This window comes from Protobothrops mucrosquamatus, unplaced genomic scaffold (genome assembly GCF_001527695.2).
Source record: "Protobothrops mucrosquamatus isolate PMUCROS unplaced genomic scaffold, P.Mucros_1.0 scaffold_251, whole genome shotgun sequence".
NCBI lineage: Eukaryota > Metazoa > Chordata > Lepidosauria > Squamata > Viperidae > Protobothrops > Protobothrops mucrosquamatus.
The window spans coordinates 41,659-59,544 of NW_015386327.1; the positions used below are offsets into that span (position 1 = coordinate 41,659).

Sequence of the window (17,886 nt, forward strand, 5' to 3'; positions counted from 1 at the left end):
CCTAGGATAATTTTTAAGAGGGGTTTTTTAGAGGGTTTTTAATTACTTTTTAATTAGACAATTTAAATATTTCATTTTAATTAATTTTAACTTGTGATTGTTAGTGGTGTTTTTAATTGATTGTCAGCCGCCCTGAGTCCGCAAGGAGAAGGGCGGGATATAAATTCAAATAATAAATAAATAAATAAATAAATAAACTCAGAAAATACTAGTTTATTTTAAACTTGTTGGTCAATTCAAGTCTCACCATATTGCTACTAACTGCAGCCTGATCAATATGAATTAGTTAAAAATTGGACACATAAAATGAATGGTTTCCCTATTGTCGCTTTGCTCTTTTAAAAAAAATCATTTTATTTAATTTTATTTTAACAGATAACTAAAAGCACAACCGAGAAAAAGGGAAGTGGAAAGAAGTGAAAGGGGAAAGAAAGATTTATAAAAGATGTGTAAAATTGAAAAAGAATGTCTAGGATAATGTCAGATTAGAACATGACATTAGTTCTACACATAAAATAATCTTTACTATTATTGAAATCAAAGCAATAATTACCAAAGCAATAATATTTAGATAAAAAATGTTGGTCTCTGGTGAACAGAAAAAATGGTATACATCAGGAATCTATTGTGGAACTTTAAAAAAAAATCAACATGATGTAGGGAAAATGTTAATATTGCAACTGCAAATTGTAAAAGCAAATTGTACAATTAACAATTGCAAATTGCTTCAGTTTAGGCACCAAATGATATCAAAACTAAAGTTTATGAAAAACATTTTGAATGTCTTCTTGAAATTTAAAAGGAAGACATTTTGATTCTTGCACATATTAATAGAGTTTTCCCAAATCTTGTTAAATATGATTTATACAAAAGGAAATCTAATAAACTTCCCCAAAATGTTCTAGACCAGACATGTCAAACTCGCGACATCATGTAACATTGTGCGACATATCGGAACTTTTCCCCCATTGCTGGCAATGGGGTGGGCGCGATTTCCTTGTGCCGCGTCCGGACCACGGGCCGGCAATTTGACATCCCTGTTCTAGACTATGTCACTACTTTCTCTCTCAAAAACATGGAGATATAAATATCTTTTAAAGAAACAATATATCTATAGTTCCATTTGCAAAGCTTAAGAATACGCATATATTAGGTAATTATAAAAGTAAACTTATAATAAGCCCTTATGCAGATCATAAAACAATGATCATAAGACTGCACAGAGGAACCTCTGGCTCAAAAAAAGGAGACTATTATTATTATTGGAGGAAGATAATAAATTGAACTGCTAATCTGAGTTAAAGAGTTAAAAGAACTTTTTTCAAACTAATTTAATTTCTAAAAGTTCTTCATTCTTTATTCACAGCATGGTATACCAGTAAAGAGTTTACGAGATGATTGATTACTTGAATTTTTAAAAAAAGCAATATAGAATTGAATAACTCCTCAGGAATAGGTTTTTTTCATTATAAGATTTTTAAAGCAATCTGATGAAACCATTAATCCAAGTAATGAATGAGATACAATCAGGTCTTTGTGGCAAAATACTTTTATCTCTTTGCTTTACAAATAAAAGAATGATCCAATTCATTCACAGGCACACACTGGTCTATCTTTTTACTGAATGTATATAACAAGCTTTTTATGGTTATGCCTGGAAAGACGTTAAATATATCCTGATCAGGCTGGATTTTTCTTGAAAATATGTAGTAGATATAATATCAGATATATCTTGAAAATCTATGAAAATGTATATTATATTCTGAATAGAAGAAGATGAGCGTGTTTTTAAAACTGGAGACAAAAAGATTAATAATCTTGAAAGGCTACTGCAGCTACTCAGCCCAAGCAGACCAGGTGATCAGGGAAAACAACAGAGACTTAGCTAGACTTAGCTTCAAAACTTAGTCTGTAAGTCTTTGCAACTCCGTCTGGACAGGGTTACTTTTATAGACATTACAGATTTTATATATCTAATCATCTAAACCAGGGCTTTTCAACCTTTTCACCCATTGTACCATTTTTAGGATATGGCAATATCCGAGTACTACCAGTCGCTTAGCAAGGTGTCAAAAACTTGATGACCAAAAAAAAAAAAAGGAAAAAAGTGATAAAGTACAGGTAGTCCTTGACTTACAACAGTTCGCTTAGTGACTGTTCGAAGTTACAATAGCCCTGAAAAAAGCCACAGCTGAGCAAGACACCTGCCTGCCCACCCAGCGGCGCTCTTCCTCCTGTCCGAGGTTTTCATTGTTGTGAGCATTTCTGTTGAGGATTGGCAGCGGGGGTGGGGTGGGGGGTGTTTGGTTTTTATTCCTCCCGTCTGCTGGGTGGTTGCAGCAGGTTTTGGTCACTTCACATGATCCTGGGACACTGTGACCGTCATAAATATGAATCAGTTGCCAAACATCTGAATGTAAATCACAAGACCCTGGAGATGCTGCAACATTCCAGCTGATCGGCGCTTCTTCTGGGCTCAGCACCGAGCTCCAGCTGGAGCCTGGCGCTGATCCTGGTGCTTCCACTGAGCCCTGAAGAAGGCTGATCCTGGCGCTTCCACTGAGCCCTGAGAGCGCTGTAGCTTTAGCCATCTCTCGCTCAGGTTTGTGCGGTGCTGCCACTGGTTCAGCTAATTCCCCTCCCCACTACCACTTTTCTAGGATGGTCGCGTACCACCTGCCAGGTGCCAATGTACCACAGGTGGTACCCGTACCACTGGTTGAAAAGCCTTGATCTAAATAATGACTAGCATGATTAGATTAGAAGTCAAGCCATACTTAGAAAGACCATCACTAAGCAAGGCATATACTGTACGAATAGGTAAGAATTTGTGTACTTCTTCAGCCTACTGCATTTCGGTCATTAATACATTATGCTTAATGAATTTGAAAGGGGTTTCAAGTATTCAAGGAGAAGCATAGCTCTTCTGGTCTATGACACACATTTTTAAGCTTAAATCTCATTCTTGTGCTCCATGCCACTGCGTGAATGCTAAGAATACACAAAAACTGCTTTTGTTCATATGCTATGAGGAGAGAGGTAAAACTGCCTCCTTTAGAAGATACAAGATCTTTGGATCTTTTATATATCCTAGCCTTCCCCAGGAGCTTTCACCTAAAATTTCCAACCTATAAGGAACCATGGTTATTAAGGTCAAAACATCCACAAAGCATCAGATTAACTGAGCTTCCACAGTTTTGTTTCAACATTTGATCCCTAGTGAGCAATCTGTAGCATAGGGTAGGGGAGAAATTACTACATAGGACTTGGTAAATTCCAAATCAGTGTGTATGCAATTGTTTCTTCTGGTACATTATTTCAGGTAGTATAAACTGTAACCCTACAGTTCTATAAGCCTGCAAGCTTGCAAATATGCAGTTAGCCTACAACCACATCCTGGGAAAAGGAACTCTGTGCAACTATTAAATCTTCTGGTAATAAACAAATAATGGGTTAGCACTATACCACCCCATCATTTCACATTTATGTACCAGAACTGCAACTCAACCGAAGTAACTTTAGGAAACAAAAAAGCATCAAGACATGTATTTCAGACACAGAAATAATAAAGCACTCCTTGATAAATGATGCACAGAAATGATGCAGCAAAATCATCCCAAGATACTGTTATCACCCATCAAGGAAAGAATGTTCTGTCTTGAACAAAAGTTTTCTGCAAGCAGCTAAACAAAGACAATGCTGAAAGACCAGCTTACCTTGGAAAATAAGTCAAAGCAACCCAGGCGGCTGATGACACAATATACTTCAGGCAGGCGTGGTCCTTTTCCACTTGGCTGCCAATTTGAAAAGAAGAATGAGATTTGAATCACTTTTTATGTCATTTATAAATATGATTATGCTTTTTGCATACTTTTTCTGTCATTCTTCATCAAAGGAGTCACACTGCTTTCCCTAAGATGGAAAACCAATTATACAAAGAGCCCTCTTTTCCTGTGACAACTGCTGGACAATGGAGATACTCCAGCATTCTTCCAAGTCAAACCAGGCACAATTACAACTTCTGGAACTTGGAACCTAGTTTCATTTTTCCTTGGCACATGGAGGGAAGCCATCCAGACCACTCATGAGGAAGATTGAAAAAGAGGATAAACAGTAGAGTTTGCTGCTATGAACTTAATTAAAGAATATGCATGCAGAATCCACAAAATATCAGAATCCATAACAGAGCTCTTACACCAATGAATACAATCAGGAAACAGTTATATTTCAGAGGATTGATTCCAGGAACCAAGGCATGGTCTACACAGGTTGACTTTATTTTCCTTCTCTTGCCCAACTGTGCAACCATTATGAGGACAAAATATTGCTTGCTTATATCCTGTTGATATGGCCCAGGTTCAACAAACAAGGAATAATCAATCCCTTAAGGGATACTTCTGTGTTCCTTATTTTAGATGCAACACTTTCTTTTTTCAATTAAATCCAAAGCTATGGTGAATTTAAACAAGAATCTTGTTGTTAACCCCCCTTTTATGGCTCTTTCAAAAAGTTTTTATTACCGGTGAATACCCTTGGTGATCAAATTATTGCATATGCTTTTTGCATATAATTCAGATTAATGTTTTAAAATGAAGAGGTTGAGACGGTCAGCAGGTGTATGAGCTGCCACAGTAAAAAAATCGTAAAAACTCTGTGTTACTAAGTGAACACAGATGAATGTATTTCTGGATCAAGACCTGCTGCTTAGTGGACGTCATATTTCTGAAAAAATAGGATCCTTCTTTGTCCATATTAGGTATAAAAAGGCCTTCTAAAAGCATCAAGTGATTATATCCAGCATGTGGGATTTGGGTTAAAATCATTGTGTCAAATCTGCAGGAATGTTGAAAGTGTGCCAGGCGTCCTGGACAGCTACCAGCTAAGAGCTATCTTGTTGAGTGCCAGTAAAAACACTGCATTCCTGGATCCTATATAATAGCAGGAACAATAATGCTCACAGTTTAATCAAAGGCTGTGGCCCCATATTTTTTTCAAGAAAAATATCTTAAAATTTAGAATGTCACTTTTCTTTTTTTATTAAGTATGTTTACATCTCAAATGTCTCTTCCTTCATGCCCTGTATTTTAGTTAACTCTCTTTTATCAATAACATTGGTTCATATTGTGTTTACGTATCATGATGACAAAGAATGGAGCACACTAGAGTGGAAAGGCTGTTGACTGGCTGAAACTTTTACTTCTATTAACTCTGTTGGTGGTGGATGGGAAAAGCCATTTGATATTTTCAGTTCTTTCTAAATCTATGACACTGGGGGAGGAAAAATAAAACAAGATCTCTTCAAGTTCACTATTTCTCAGATAAGTTTGTTTTCCCAAAACACAGCCTTTTTCATATTTAAGCAGACCAACTGGTTGGACTGTAATAAAGTTAATGTGAATTATTTGAATTCTGTAGTTACAGGAAACCTGCATGCTGTGATCTTGATTAGTATACTGAGACAAAGGAGACCTTTCTACCAAGGTTCATCTCCAAATACCACAAGGTAGCCACCTTTCTGTGAAGCCTTATTGATCCAGCATAGTAGGGCTCAAGCAATGAGCCACATGGCAGCAGAAATGACCTGAATCTGAGGGCAGATTCATGCAGCCCATCTGTACATGGCTAAATTCATTAGTTCTGCTCAGATGTTTTCATATAACTTTCCTTTGTCAAATGAATCATCTGAATTACTTCCCATTGTATAATATGCAGTTCTGTGCATCCCAGTTACTCCTACTAAAGTGAGTGAGGCTGAAGCATGTCAAACAGCCTGTGTGGCCATGGGCCATCCAAATTATCCACTTCCCACAATTAAGGTGCAAAACACAATGAGATCTTGCTGTTCTTATTACATGATCAACAATGCCTAGAGCAGCTATAAAGGGTAAGCTTTGAATTTCCTGTGCAAATGAAATTAATATAGTCTTGAGCACGGGGAAGCATATTCCCCCAAAATTTAGTTAGCCATTCTTCCAAAAAAGGTATCATACAATATTAGCAATAAGAAATATTGTGGCAATTAATATATACAAAGCTAATTCAGTATACTTAAAGGAAATATATGGTTTAGTAAGATTAAGAATATTGCGAGTTTAAATGGACAGTTTAGTTTTATTTTTTTAATTTTAATTTTACTTTTAAAATTAGTTTTAATTTAATATGAATCATTTTCTAAAATTATAGTTTTACAATATTGCTACCAAATATTTAAAAATAACCCAATCTGTTCATTACATTGCTAACAGTTTTGCAGTCATTGTTATTGTTATCCATTTTAGCAATCAGAAGTAGTATGATATACCAACAATAAAACCTCTTGTCCAATCCTTTATAATATTTGTAATAAATTTAATATTCTTCTTCCAATGTTCCTCCCCGTTTCATCTCTATTTCTACATTAAATTCTACAGCCATTGAATCATGAGTTTTTATTTATTTTGGATTTGGAGTCATACCTTACCAATAATTTATAAGCCCAGCCTAACAAATGTTTCAAGTTATACACTATAAGGTTTATTAATTCTGTCAAGACTCTCACTATTTCCCTTTGTTTCTATAGTCCTATGCTATCAATTTGAAGATATCTAAACCAACCTTATGACCTTCTAAAATAAAATCTTTATCTTATTGATACTTACATTTTGCAATCTAAACGATTTTTACTGAATATTTAATAAAAAAGTAGGTGTGGTAGAGGAATCTGGACCTACTGTACTTTTCTTCTCTATTTGTCCCAGACATTCAATAGATTACATTATATGAACATTTATATACTGTTTATTCCTGCCTGTATCAAGACAGAGCAATTATAGGTAAGGATCCAATGTAGTATTTCACTGAAAGAAGCAGCTTCCAGTCTAGTTTAATAGTTCTGCCTTGTAAAAAAAAAAACCTGTGGAAAGGCATGAAATACCCAATTAAAGAGTCTTTGTGCTAAGTGAAACCAGTAATTGTTCATTAATTGAGTAGAAGCTTCCCAATGCTGAACTGTATGAGTCAGCAGTGCATCAGGGAAACTCTATACAATCTTTGTACTGTTGTCAACTTTACGTAATAGTAAATACAACCCTCCCCCCCCATCTATCATCAAAATCAATTTTTCCCACCTGGAAATATCAATCTTTGATTTTAAATAAGGAAGCATTTGATATTATAACACCTTACAATAAAACCACCAGTAGTTAATACTTCTATTTAAATGTTTAAATGTTATGTTTCAAAAGGTTCTATTAAAATAATCTATTTAAAGTTGACTCAAACAAATCTTTCCTGTAAGTCTATAAGCCTATTCCTTCACTCAAGATGAATAGAATAGAATAGAATAGAATAGAATCTGGAAGGGATCTTGGAGGTCATTTAGTCCAGCCCCCTGCTCAAACAGCGGAGCCTATACCGTCTCAGACAAGTGACTGTCTAGCCTCTTCTTAAAAATCTCCAGTGATGGAATGCCCAAGATTTCTGGAGGCAAGCTGTTCCATTGGTTAATTGTCCTCACTGTCAGGAAGTTTCTTCTTAATTCCAGGTTGCTTCTCTCTTTGATCAGTTTCCAACCATTGTTTCTTGTCCTGCCCTCTGGTGCTTTGGTGAATAACGTGACCCCCTCTTCTTTGTGGCAGCCCCTCAAATACTGGAATACTATTATCATGTCTCTCTTATTTCTTCTTTTTTTTAGACTAGCCCAGGCATGTCAAACTCGCAATGTCAGGTGACATTGCACGACGTATCACAACTTTTTCCCCATTGCCGGCAATGGGGTGGGCGTGGTTTCAGTATGATGTATCTGGCTTGTGGGCCGGCAGTTTGATATGCCTGGACTAGCCAAACCCAAGTCCCACAGCCATTCTTCATATGTTTTAGTCTCCAGGCCTTTGATCATCTTAGTTGCTCTTCTCTGAATTTTTCCAAACTCTCAACATCTTTTTTGTGATATGGTGACCAAAATTGGCTGCAGTATTCCAGGTGTGGTCTTACTAGGGTTTTATAAAGCTGTACAAATACTTCACGTGATCTTGATTCTATGCCTCTGTTTATACAACCCAGGATTGTATTAGCTTTTTTGGTTGCTGCTACACACTGCTGGCTCATAGTTAAGTGATCGTCCACTAGGACTCCAAGGTCCCTCTCACAGTTACTGTTTTAAAGCCAGGTCTCGCCTAATCTGTACTTGTACTTTGATTTTTCCTGCCTAAATGTAAAACTGTGCTTTTCTCCACACTGAAACTCATTTTGTTGGATAGGGCCCATTGTTCAAGTTTGTCAAGATCTTTTTGGATCCTGAGTTTGTCTTCTGGGGTATCGACACAAGTGTGGTTGTCGGAGTTCCTTGTATATGAATTTCAACATGGATGAAGCCTAATTCTAAGAAGCTTCCTCAGAATTAAATCTTGCTGTTTTTGTTGAAATTAGACACAATGTTATATCTGGAACTCTTTCTTGACCTTCATTACAGATAAAATAAGTACTGTAGGCTGCTTGCCTCTTAATATTGGTTGTGGGACAATTAAGGGCTGAGAGCTATTGAATTCTTGTTCTGTTTGTGGGCTTTTGGGATGCATTATCTGACTCCCATAGGAAAAAAGGCTTACATTATATAACAAGCAAAGCAAGAACAAACTTCCAGGGATTGCAAATAATTGCTACTTTGTAAATTCAAGATACCAGGAACTCCTATTCAAATTTAATTAATTAGAACTACAGACTCATCTATACAAACAAAAGTATTTGAATATAATTTCTAACAACCCCAAGAAGTAAAGTAGCCAACCAGAAATCAAAGTTGAATTTGTCAAAAAGACATTAATGGCACTCATCAGAACCACCTTAAAGCAATTAATTATGTAAAAGCAATAAAGCGTCTCATTGAATGAGACCATGCGGTATTATTCATACTTGCAGGAATCTGACAACTGTACTTGTCTAACTGTATTTTTTCTGAAATGAAAATATTAAGCAAAAATTGGACTGGAAGTAGAACCTGACAGTGCCAGACATTACTTAACATAGAGTGCCAACATTATTTTGTATCCCTCTAAATTATGGACTTATTACAAATTCAGATCACATTGCATAGATCAGAAAGCATAGTATGAATGTGCATTGTCAAAAGGAAGAATAAATACAAGACTAGATAAACATAAATAAATAGAAAGCTTGGTATAATAGCAGCAGTTATCTGAAGTTCCACATGCTCTCACAGTGTCCATGTGGTCCTCCATCTAACCCCACCAGCATTTTTGCCCACCTAGTAAGCATCCAGAATCCACTATGAATTGCTCCACTTGTGTAAATTATCAATCATTGCTGCTGCAACTATTCTGAGAACCATCCAGAGAGAGCACTGTATCATCACATGAGGATATGCTTTCTCATTTCTATTTAAGTTTTCCCCAGAAATACTCTATTCTGTTATATCTGCCAAACAGAAACCGAGACTAAGTGTAGAGTAACTGAGAAATAAACATTAGAAGATAGCCCTGCTTAAAACAAAAAACTAAAAATACCTTGCAATACTTAGTCAAAAATGAACACAAAACCTCTGGGGAAAAAATACCCTGCATCTTGGAAAGTTAAATTGTCTTATTTATGTCTTATTTATTTTTAATTACAATATTTACTATGAACAGCATTTATATGGTACCTTACAGGACACTATAATAGTAGTGTCCTGTAAGGTACCATATAAATGCTGTAAGGTACCAAGGTACTTCAGTAGTAGTAGTAGTAGTAGTAGTAGTAGTAGTAGTAGTAACAGCAATAATAATAATAATAATAATAATAATAATAAAATATTCAAATACAATTCCTTTGCCAAGAAAGCTGGGTTTCCCCTCAAGATCATAAACATTAAGATTTGTATACAGTATTTATGTAACAAAGAGATAATATACAATAATTTTTGCTTACTTGGCTCATTATAGAACCGAAAGAAGCTATTTTAGGTTCAGTGCAAGATCTACAGTGAAAAATGCAAGTTCAGCACTCATAACAAATGGTTATGATGTCTCTGCTTAAGTGCTTGTAGAGAAGGAGAGCCCATTAGCTTCTCCTTTTCTGAATAGATCATTTCTCTGTTCATGGAATCTGATTGAAATCTTCTCCCCTGAGATAGCCACACTTATCCTACTAGACCAGGGGTAGGCAACCTTGGCTCTTTTATGACTCGTGGACTTCAACTCCCAGAATTCCTAAGCCAGCCATGCAGAGGAGAAAGAGAGTTTCCAAGCTGAGCCATACTGGCTCAGGAATTCTGGGAGTTGAAGTCCACAAGTCATAAAAGAGCCAAGGTTGCCTGCCCGTATACTAGACCATCTCCTTGTTTAGCAACCTCAATCTGTTCTTTAAATGAAAATCAAAATTTATTTTTATTTATTTATCACAACTTATATGCCGCCCTTCTCCCCATGGGACTCAGGGCGGCTCACAGCATGTTAAAACAATATAAAACATTTCCCCTCTAAAAGCCAATTAAAAACCAAATATTTGTCGCTGTGTCTTGATAAAATCCTTAAAATTGTCCCTATTTAAAATTCACCCTAGGTCATGATTGCTAAGGTGAGCAATCTGAGCAATTAGCCTGGATTGACTACAGGAAAGTCTATGACCCGAATGCCACACACAAGGATCTGTGAATGCCTGGCACTATACAAAGTCAACAGGAACTAAGACTCTTCCTCAAGAACTCAAAGGGACTGTGGAAGCCAACACTAGAAGTCAATTCAAGACAGCTCACACAAGTGGCCATCAAGTGCGGTCGTAGTATATAGAAATGTGATACACTGTTCCTGCTGCTGTTCTGCGTACGTTTGCACACCCTCAGTCAGGTAATTATAAAGACTGGAAAGGGATACAAGTTCAAGAGTGGAACTATGATCAGCCATCTCTTTTACATGGATGACATCAAAATCCATGTCAGATAAATCAGTGAGTCACCGTCTCACACATTGTTTACATATAACTTGCATACAACTTGATGTCACCCATGTAGAGGAAAAGTCTGATCCTAATTCCACTCTTGAACTTGTATCCATATCCAGTCCTTATGATTACCTGACTGAGAGAGTCAGGTAATCTGTGCAGAACAGCAGCAAGAACAGTGCATCACATTGGTATATGCCACAGCTGCACTTGATGGCCACTTGTGATCTGTCCTGAGTTGTCTTCTAGTGTTGTCTTCCACAGTCCCATTGAGTTCTTGGGGAAGATTCTTAGTGTCTTGTGTGTGTGAGAAAGAAAGAGATTAATAAATAAATAAACCAGCACAAAACCTTGTAATATTTTTCTTTTTGAAACTATTGCCGTGATGTGTTTAACATTCCAGAATTTAGCACTTTTAAAAAAGACTGATAATACTCACCAGTAATCTCCTGCAGTAGCCAAACCTTCTGCTGCCATCTTCTCCAGTCAGCATGAAAGAGAATGTTTCACTGCAACAAAAATTAGTACAGGTTGTAGTCTATTACTAAACATAGGGCCAAGAATATCTTCGCTTTTTCTTTAAATTAATCATATATTTTTTTTCAGGTTCAGATGTTGTCCGATATCTTCTAATCAGATAAAACTTCTGATTTATCAACCATATTTGTTCAGCTTTTGATATTAACCAGACAATATGTACTTATGTGTCAATAGGTACAGTATTGAAAATGAGAAGCAATGAGTAATTAATTTTAAAATTAATTCAATTTTATTACGATAAAACTTATTACTAAACATTAAGTAAACAGAAATATAGCAAAAGTAGAAGTGGGCAATCCACAGCTCACACATAGCCCTTTTCTGCAGTCCAGATCTGCTTGTTACAGTTTGGCCATACTATAGTCTGGCCACGATCAGCAAAAAGTAAAACAGATGTGTCAAGCCTCAAAAAACATTAACATTAAAAAAAAAAAATCCTCCCCAATGAGAAAAAGTCAAAATGGGAAAGAAAAAAAAAGAGACAAAAATTCCACTCGTACTTTAAATCCCAGTGTTGATTGCCTCCTGCAGATTTAAGTTGCAAAAATAATGGTAATAGATAATAATTTAAAAGCAGTACAATCCTAAATGGTTATCTGTACTGTATATAGCATAAATTACTTTTTAAAAAATCTATAGTGGAAAAAAACCCCTCACCGTTTCAATTAATTCTAAATGAAATAATTAACAGTTGCATTAAAGTTACGACTTTCAAAATCTATTTGTTCAAATATACTGAAGTAAATGGTAGAATGGCTTGAAATCTGGAAAAACTTCATAATTCTGTTCCTAACTTTTCATGTGAGAAACTGGATGAGGAGGAATAATATAACAGAAATTATAGAGAGATGTTAGTAATTTCCTAGAGTTGAATACAAGGGTAAGCATTATGCAAGCTTGGTTACTTTGGAAAAGCTAATATTGTGGTAATAGGAGAGCAATTCACCTGTTATATTCAGATACTGGACTCCAGTCCTTGGCATCTGGAAAACAAAACTGAGGAATGGCTTTGAGTCGCTCTTCAGCTTCGCGAACTTGTTTTGTGGGTCTTTCTAGCTGTGATTGAACAAATCAACACCAGCAGCATTCAGCACAGATTCAAATTAACCTTTTGAAAACAACACTAGGAATTCAGAATTCAACAGCATGATATCACTTGCATCATTCTCCCTTCCTCTACAGATAGCTACACTCACCATTTCTGTAAAAATTAAAGAAAATCAGAAGCCAAAGTTTCAGGTTTAATGATGTCACAAAACAAAGAGACATAGTAGAACCAAATTTTTCAGTAGTATTTTTTAGGAAGATGCTGATAATAAAAAAGACTCTATATTTAATACCATTGTCACTCATCTATATAAGACTTTTTGCTACACACACATATATATACATATATGTTTATATTAATGATGCAATGCATTTAGCAGTGTTCCAAATATCATAGTAGAAACAGACCTAACAATAAATGAAGTAAACAGATCTCATGACAGTAATACAGGTAATCCCCGAGTTACGAGCATTCGCTTAATGTTCGTTTGAAGTTACACGATCAGCGCTCCCTACTGTTTATGAGCAAGTCCCAAAATTACGAATATTGCAGAACCATGGCAATAGTTCGCCCTTACAAGCGACCGCAGTGGCACTGCAACATTCACCCTATTCCCCCCCTCCTCACAACTGCTTCCCCCTCCCTTCTTGCAGCACAGAGGTCACTTACCTTGCAAAATCTCTCTCCTCTCTGCCGCAATTTCTTTCCCTTTGAGGGAGAGGAGAGTCGGCTTGGAAATGCTTTTTGCACCAACAATGGAAGCTCCTGGGTGCCGTAATATCGCGTGAGTTCAAACACAAATTCTCTGCAAAAGACATCATGGCCCCCAGAAGCTTCCATTCTGGGGAGGAGGGATGTTTGTTTCGTTTGCATGCCTATGGGGCAAAGCATGGAATCGGAGTCGGCCGGGTGCAGGAACCAATGCCGTCCATGGCTCAGGTGCGCTGCTTGCGTGCGCTGGCCTTAGAAACGGAGAAGGCTAAATGCGCACTGGCAGCCACGCAGAGCTTCCAGTCCCTGTCAGGTCTCCGTTGGGATAAAAAATGTTTCAGCACCTATGGTGCGCTTCCAAACACAGGGATTGGCTGTGTTTGGAAGTGCTCTATAGGCATTGAAACACTTTTTATCCAAATGGAAACCTGACAGAGATTGCAAGCTCCGTATGCCTGGAATGGGGCGCTTGGGAAACGGAGCCTTCTGCTCCGTTTCTAAGCGCGAACTGGCAGCCACGCAGAGCTTCCAGTCTCTGTCAAGTCTCCATTGGGCTAAAAAGTGTTTCAGTGTCTATAAAACATTTGAAATATAGAGCGCTTCCAAAAACAGCCAATCCCTACGTTTGGAAGTGCTCCATAAGCGCTCAAACTCTTTTTATCTGGATGGAGACCTGACAGAGACTGGAAGCTCCGCATGACTGCCAGTGGGGCACTTGAGAAATGGAGCATTTTGCTCCGTTTCTAAGCGTGCATATTTGCATGCATATGGAGCTTCCAGTTTCCCCAAGGTCTCCATCCTGTTGAAAATTGTTCCGGCAGTGGCAGAAAGGAGTTGAGGGCGGGAGCAAACACTGCGAGAGTTCAGGCTCCCATTCTCTGCAAAAGAGGATTGGTGCCTGAACTTACGCGATATTACGGGCACCCAGGAGCTTCCATCAACTCTCCTCTCCTTCAAAGGCAGAAACTGTGGCAGAGAGGAGACGGATCTTTTCAAGGTAAGTAAGTCCGGCGCAGCAGGAAGGGAGGGAGAAGCATGAGGTATCTTAGTGGGGCAGGGAGGCCTCGGGGGCCTATTCCATCACTAGGTCCTCCATGGCCTTCCCCACCCTGAGATACCTCATGTGCACTTAAGAAACTGCATGCATGTTAACGAGTAAGGGAGTGATCTCAAGTACAAGATTCACTCCCACGAGTTTTTGAGTTACGAGTGGAATGTGCAGGCTCCATTACACTCGTAACTCGAGGACTACCTGTATAGAAATGACTCATAATTAAAAGGAATTCTTACTTTTACCTTTGGAAACTGATATGTGACTTCAGGAAGGTATGTATTTTTAGAGGGCTTCTTCTTAAGAGAAACCACCACAAAATACTCAAACAGTTCACGTTCCTGCCATTCAATTAACTCCAGTTCCAGAGTTCGATAACTAGGAGCCCTCTTTAGCACTGACTGGATGTGTACAAGCCTTTGGGTATGAGCTAGAATTTCCAAAAAACAAAAAGCATTAGTTGGTGGTTGCGTGAATCATCTGAAATTGGAGGCATTTTGCGTATGTTAGAGGTCCTTGGAAAAAAACATACAGCATCAAAACCAAGCATGTCCAATTTATGTCTCAGGGGTCACATGTAGCCTGTACCCCTAGTAATACAGCCCCACAAGAATGTAAACTTGAACATTATTATGTGAAAATCCTCTTCTCTCTATGGAGCCCAGGTAAGCCAAAAGGTTGGACACCCATGATCTAAACCAGGGGTAGTCAACCTTGGCTCTTTTATGACTCGTGGACTTCAACTCCCAGAATTCCTGAGCCAGCTCCACGAGTCATAAAAGAGCCAAGGTTGACTACCCCTGATCTAAACGATTAAAACCCTCAATCAACTACACCGCACCATATACTGTATAACAGATGTCATGCCTAACATATCCTAATCAATTTCTTTATTAATAAATATAAAAATAACTTTATAACAAATAATACATTCTATATTTTAGTGATTTTTTTACTAAATACTAATAATGTAATACATTACTAATTATCAAATCATTTCCAGATTTCTGCATCTACTAACCTTGCTATGTTTATGCACAATCTTATTAAACAAGATATGTATGCACATGTAATCTGTAAATTATTTTTCACACAGAACTATAGGAATTGAGAGGTAGTTTGGTGTCGTGATTAAGGCACCAGGCTAGGAAGTTTTAGACTGTGAATTCAAGTCCCTCCTTAGCCATAAAAGCTGGCTGGGTGACTTTGGGCCCATTACTTGCTCTCAGCCCAACCCACCTCACAGGGCTGTTTTTGTGGGGAAAATAGGAGGAAAGAGGTGTGTTGGATATCTTCGCTTGATTTGAGTTAATTGTAAAAATAATAAAGGTGGAATACAAATAAAATAAATAAATTGATTGATTGAACTTAGAACTCAAATTCCACAAAATACAACAAGCGGGAGTTAAGACTAGCTCAGGGACATAACACATTATGGAAATACTGAAATTTCAAAATCATTTTCCAGCTGGTTAAAAAAACAAGTGGGAATGAAGAAGAGAGTATCTCTCCAAGGCCATATAAGTCACATGCCAGGATTTATTAACTGCAGATCAGACATGTAGAGGCCAGTATTTCAGTTTTATATGATCATTTTGATGGTTCACTGATTTTATAGAATATCTGCTCTCTATACATTGCAGCAAGATCCAGCAAGTAAATAAACAAGATATAACTTCTGAGGACAATTAGTAACAAAAATATATAATACTATTTTAATAATATCACTCCATAAAAGTAGCCACAACACATTTCAAGTTTTCCCGTCTGTTTCTGCTGTGCCTCAAGTTACACATACCATAGTGATCGGCATCAATCTCAGGCCAGAAAATTTATTTGAAATAGAAGAAAGTCTGGCACTAATTGGGAAAATAACTCCATAAAAATATATTTACTGGCCAGGTGAGAGAGTGTTAGATAGATCTGACACGTGGTCAGCAATGGCATCAAAAACAGATACAGGGAAGGAAAACTGCTTGTGCCCAGTAATTTCACAATGTTTTCATTTTTAAAAAAGAATTCTAAAAATGGACAGAGTCAATATGGAAAAGAAGTTTTAAAAATCAGTCCTTCAGATTGGGCAACTTTCTCTATGGCTAAGAGGCTGCACAAAGACAGGACTAGTATAGTGCTGAAAAGCACATTCTCACAGCTAAGAAGAATTTAGTCAGACTCTTAGTTGAATTTAGAAATAAATTTGTTTTTACCTTAGATCAGGAAGAAGCCATATGGAGCTCTATCCCCTTTTTGGCAGTCCCCAAAGACCAACCTTCCCACAAGTTCTTGCCAGTGACAAAACAATGATTTGATGTGCTGTATGTTGTAAAATAAGTCTACGATATTTAACGCACCTGTATTATTTCCTGTAATAATATCTATTAAGAGGAGAGGAGGAATCCTAAAACCTAAAGGGACTGAAATGTTGGCTCTTTGTGATGTCAATACTATAACGGACCCCTGCAAAATCAAAGTCCAAAAATAATGAAGTAATTTCATAAAAATCTTTTCCTGCTTTAGGGGGTTTCTTTCCTTCCACTATATAACAGGGGGATAATAATACTGGCAAACTTCATAAGTTTACTATCATGATTACTAATACAGGACTATAACTCTTGATTATATCCCAGAGGGTTACAGAATATGTGCAGGGAACTGCTAGAGTAAAGGAAAATGTATTTCATTTACAAGTCATTTCAGTTGGCATATTCAAAATGTTTTGTGCATTTATGAAAATTTCATACTACTAATTTCTGATTGCCCATGTTATTAGTTAAATAATCTAAAATTTAGTATTAAAATGAGAGCATGGTTTAAATGCAAACAGCAGGTGTCATCACTAGAACAATATAACTCAATATTGAAGCTGCTGTCCCTTTGAGGTTTTGTATTTTTAGGACTGCAGCATTAGCTGTTTTGAAGCTGGACAAGATCCAGAATTTTCTGCAGAAAATAGCTATTAGCCACCAAACAGCAAGTGAGATTGCTGTCCCAGACATGTCTGTTTACAAACATTTTTAACTCAAATATATCTATTTCCTACTCCACCCTTGCAAGTAAAAATGTTTTATGTATATGAAGCTCTGAATTCCATTTGGCAGATAAATGAATTATTTCTTATCCTTTGCAAAATATGTTCTACTCTTAAAACTGAGGTTTGCTTTCTTGAAGTATTTTGCCTTTTTGATCTAGAGTTCAAAGGTATTTGATTAGCATCTTTTGAAACAGCAGCAGCACAAGGTGAGTTAAATATTGTGACTTAATACACTGTATATTTCAAAATAGCTGAAAGAGGTACGAACAATTGTTTCCAATTATACAAAACCACATACAAGAGTCCATTTCTTTTATCCCATTGCTATTTCTAATCAAACCAATTCTGGTTACTTTTTAATATTCTAAAAAGAAAAATAAAATCTGTGTTCTCTGGGGGAAAAAAAACCAATCTTGTCCCCAACCCAATTTCATTGGGTCATAATGTAATTAGGAAAAACAATCGACAAATTTCTCACCTTTAAATCTATCATCTGAATCACTCTCACTCTCACTGTTTTCATCTGAAAAAGACAGGAGGATTCTGCTATTAACAAAGATGCACTGCAGTGAACACATGCCAAAACTTTTC

At 37.0% G+C, this 17,886-nt stretch overlaps 1 protein-coding gene across 1 annotated transcript in view; it reads right to left on the reverse strand.

Moving 5' to 3' along the window:
* Positions 1 to 17,886, reverse strand: part of ST5 (suppression of tumorigenicity 5) — an 80,914-nt gene that overhangs the window by 27,767 nt on the left and 35,261 nt on the right. The window contains exons 7-11 of the mRNA XM_015830830.1: positions 17,774 to 17,818; positions 14,510 to 14,694; positions 12,401 to 12,510; positions 11,354 to 11,423; positions 3,717 to 3,794 (exon numbers count right to left, since the gene is read on the reverse strand). Coding sequence (XP_015686316.1) covers positions 3,717 to 3,794; positions 11,354 to 11,423; positions 12,401 to 12,510; positions 14,510 to 14,694; positions 17,774 to 17,818 — 488 coding nt within the window. The remainder of the gene's footprint in view (positions 1 to 3,716; positions 3,795 to 11,353; positions 11,424 to 12,400; positions 12,511 to 14,509; positions 14,695 to 17,773; positions 17,819 to 17,886) is intronic.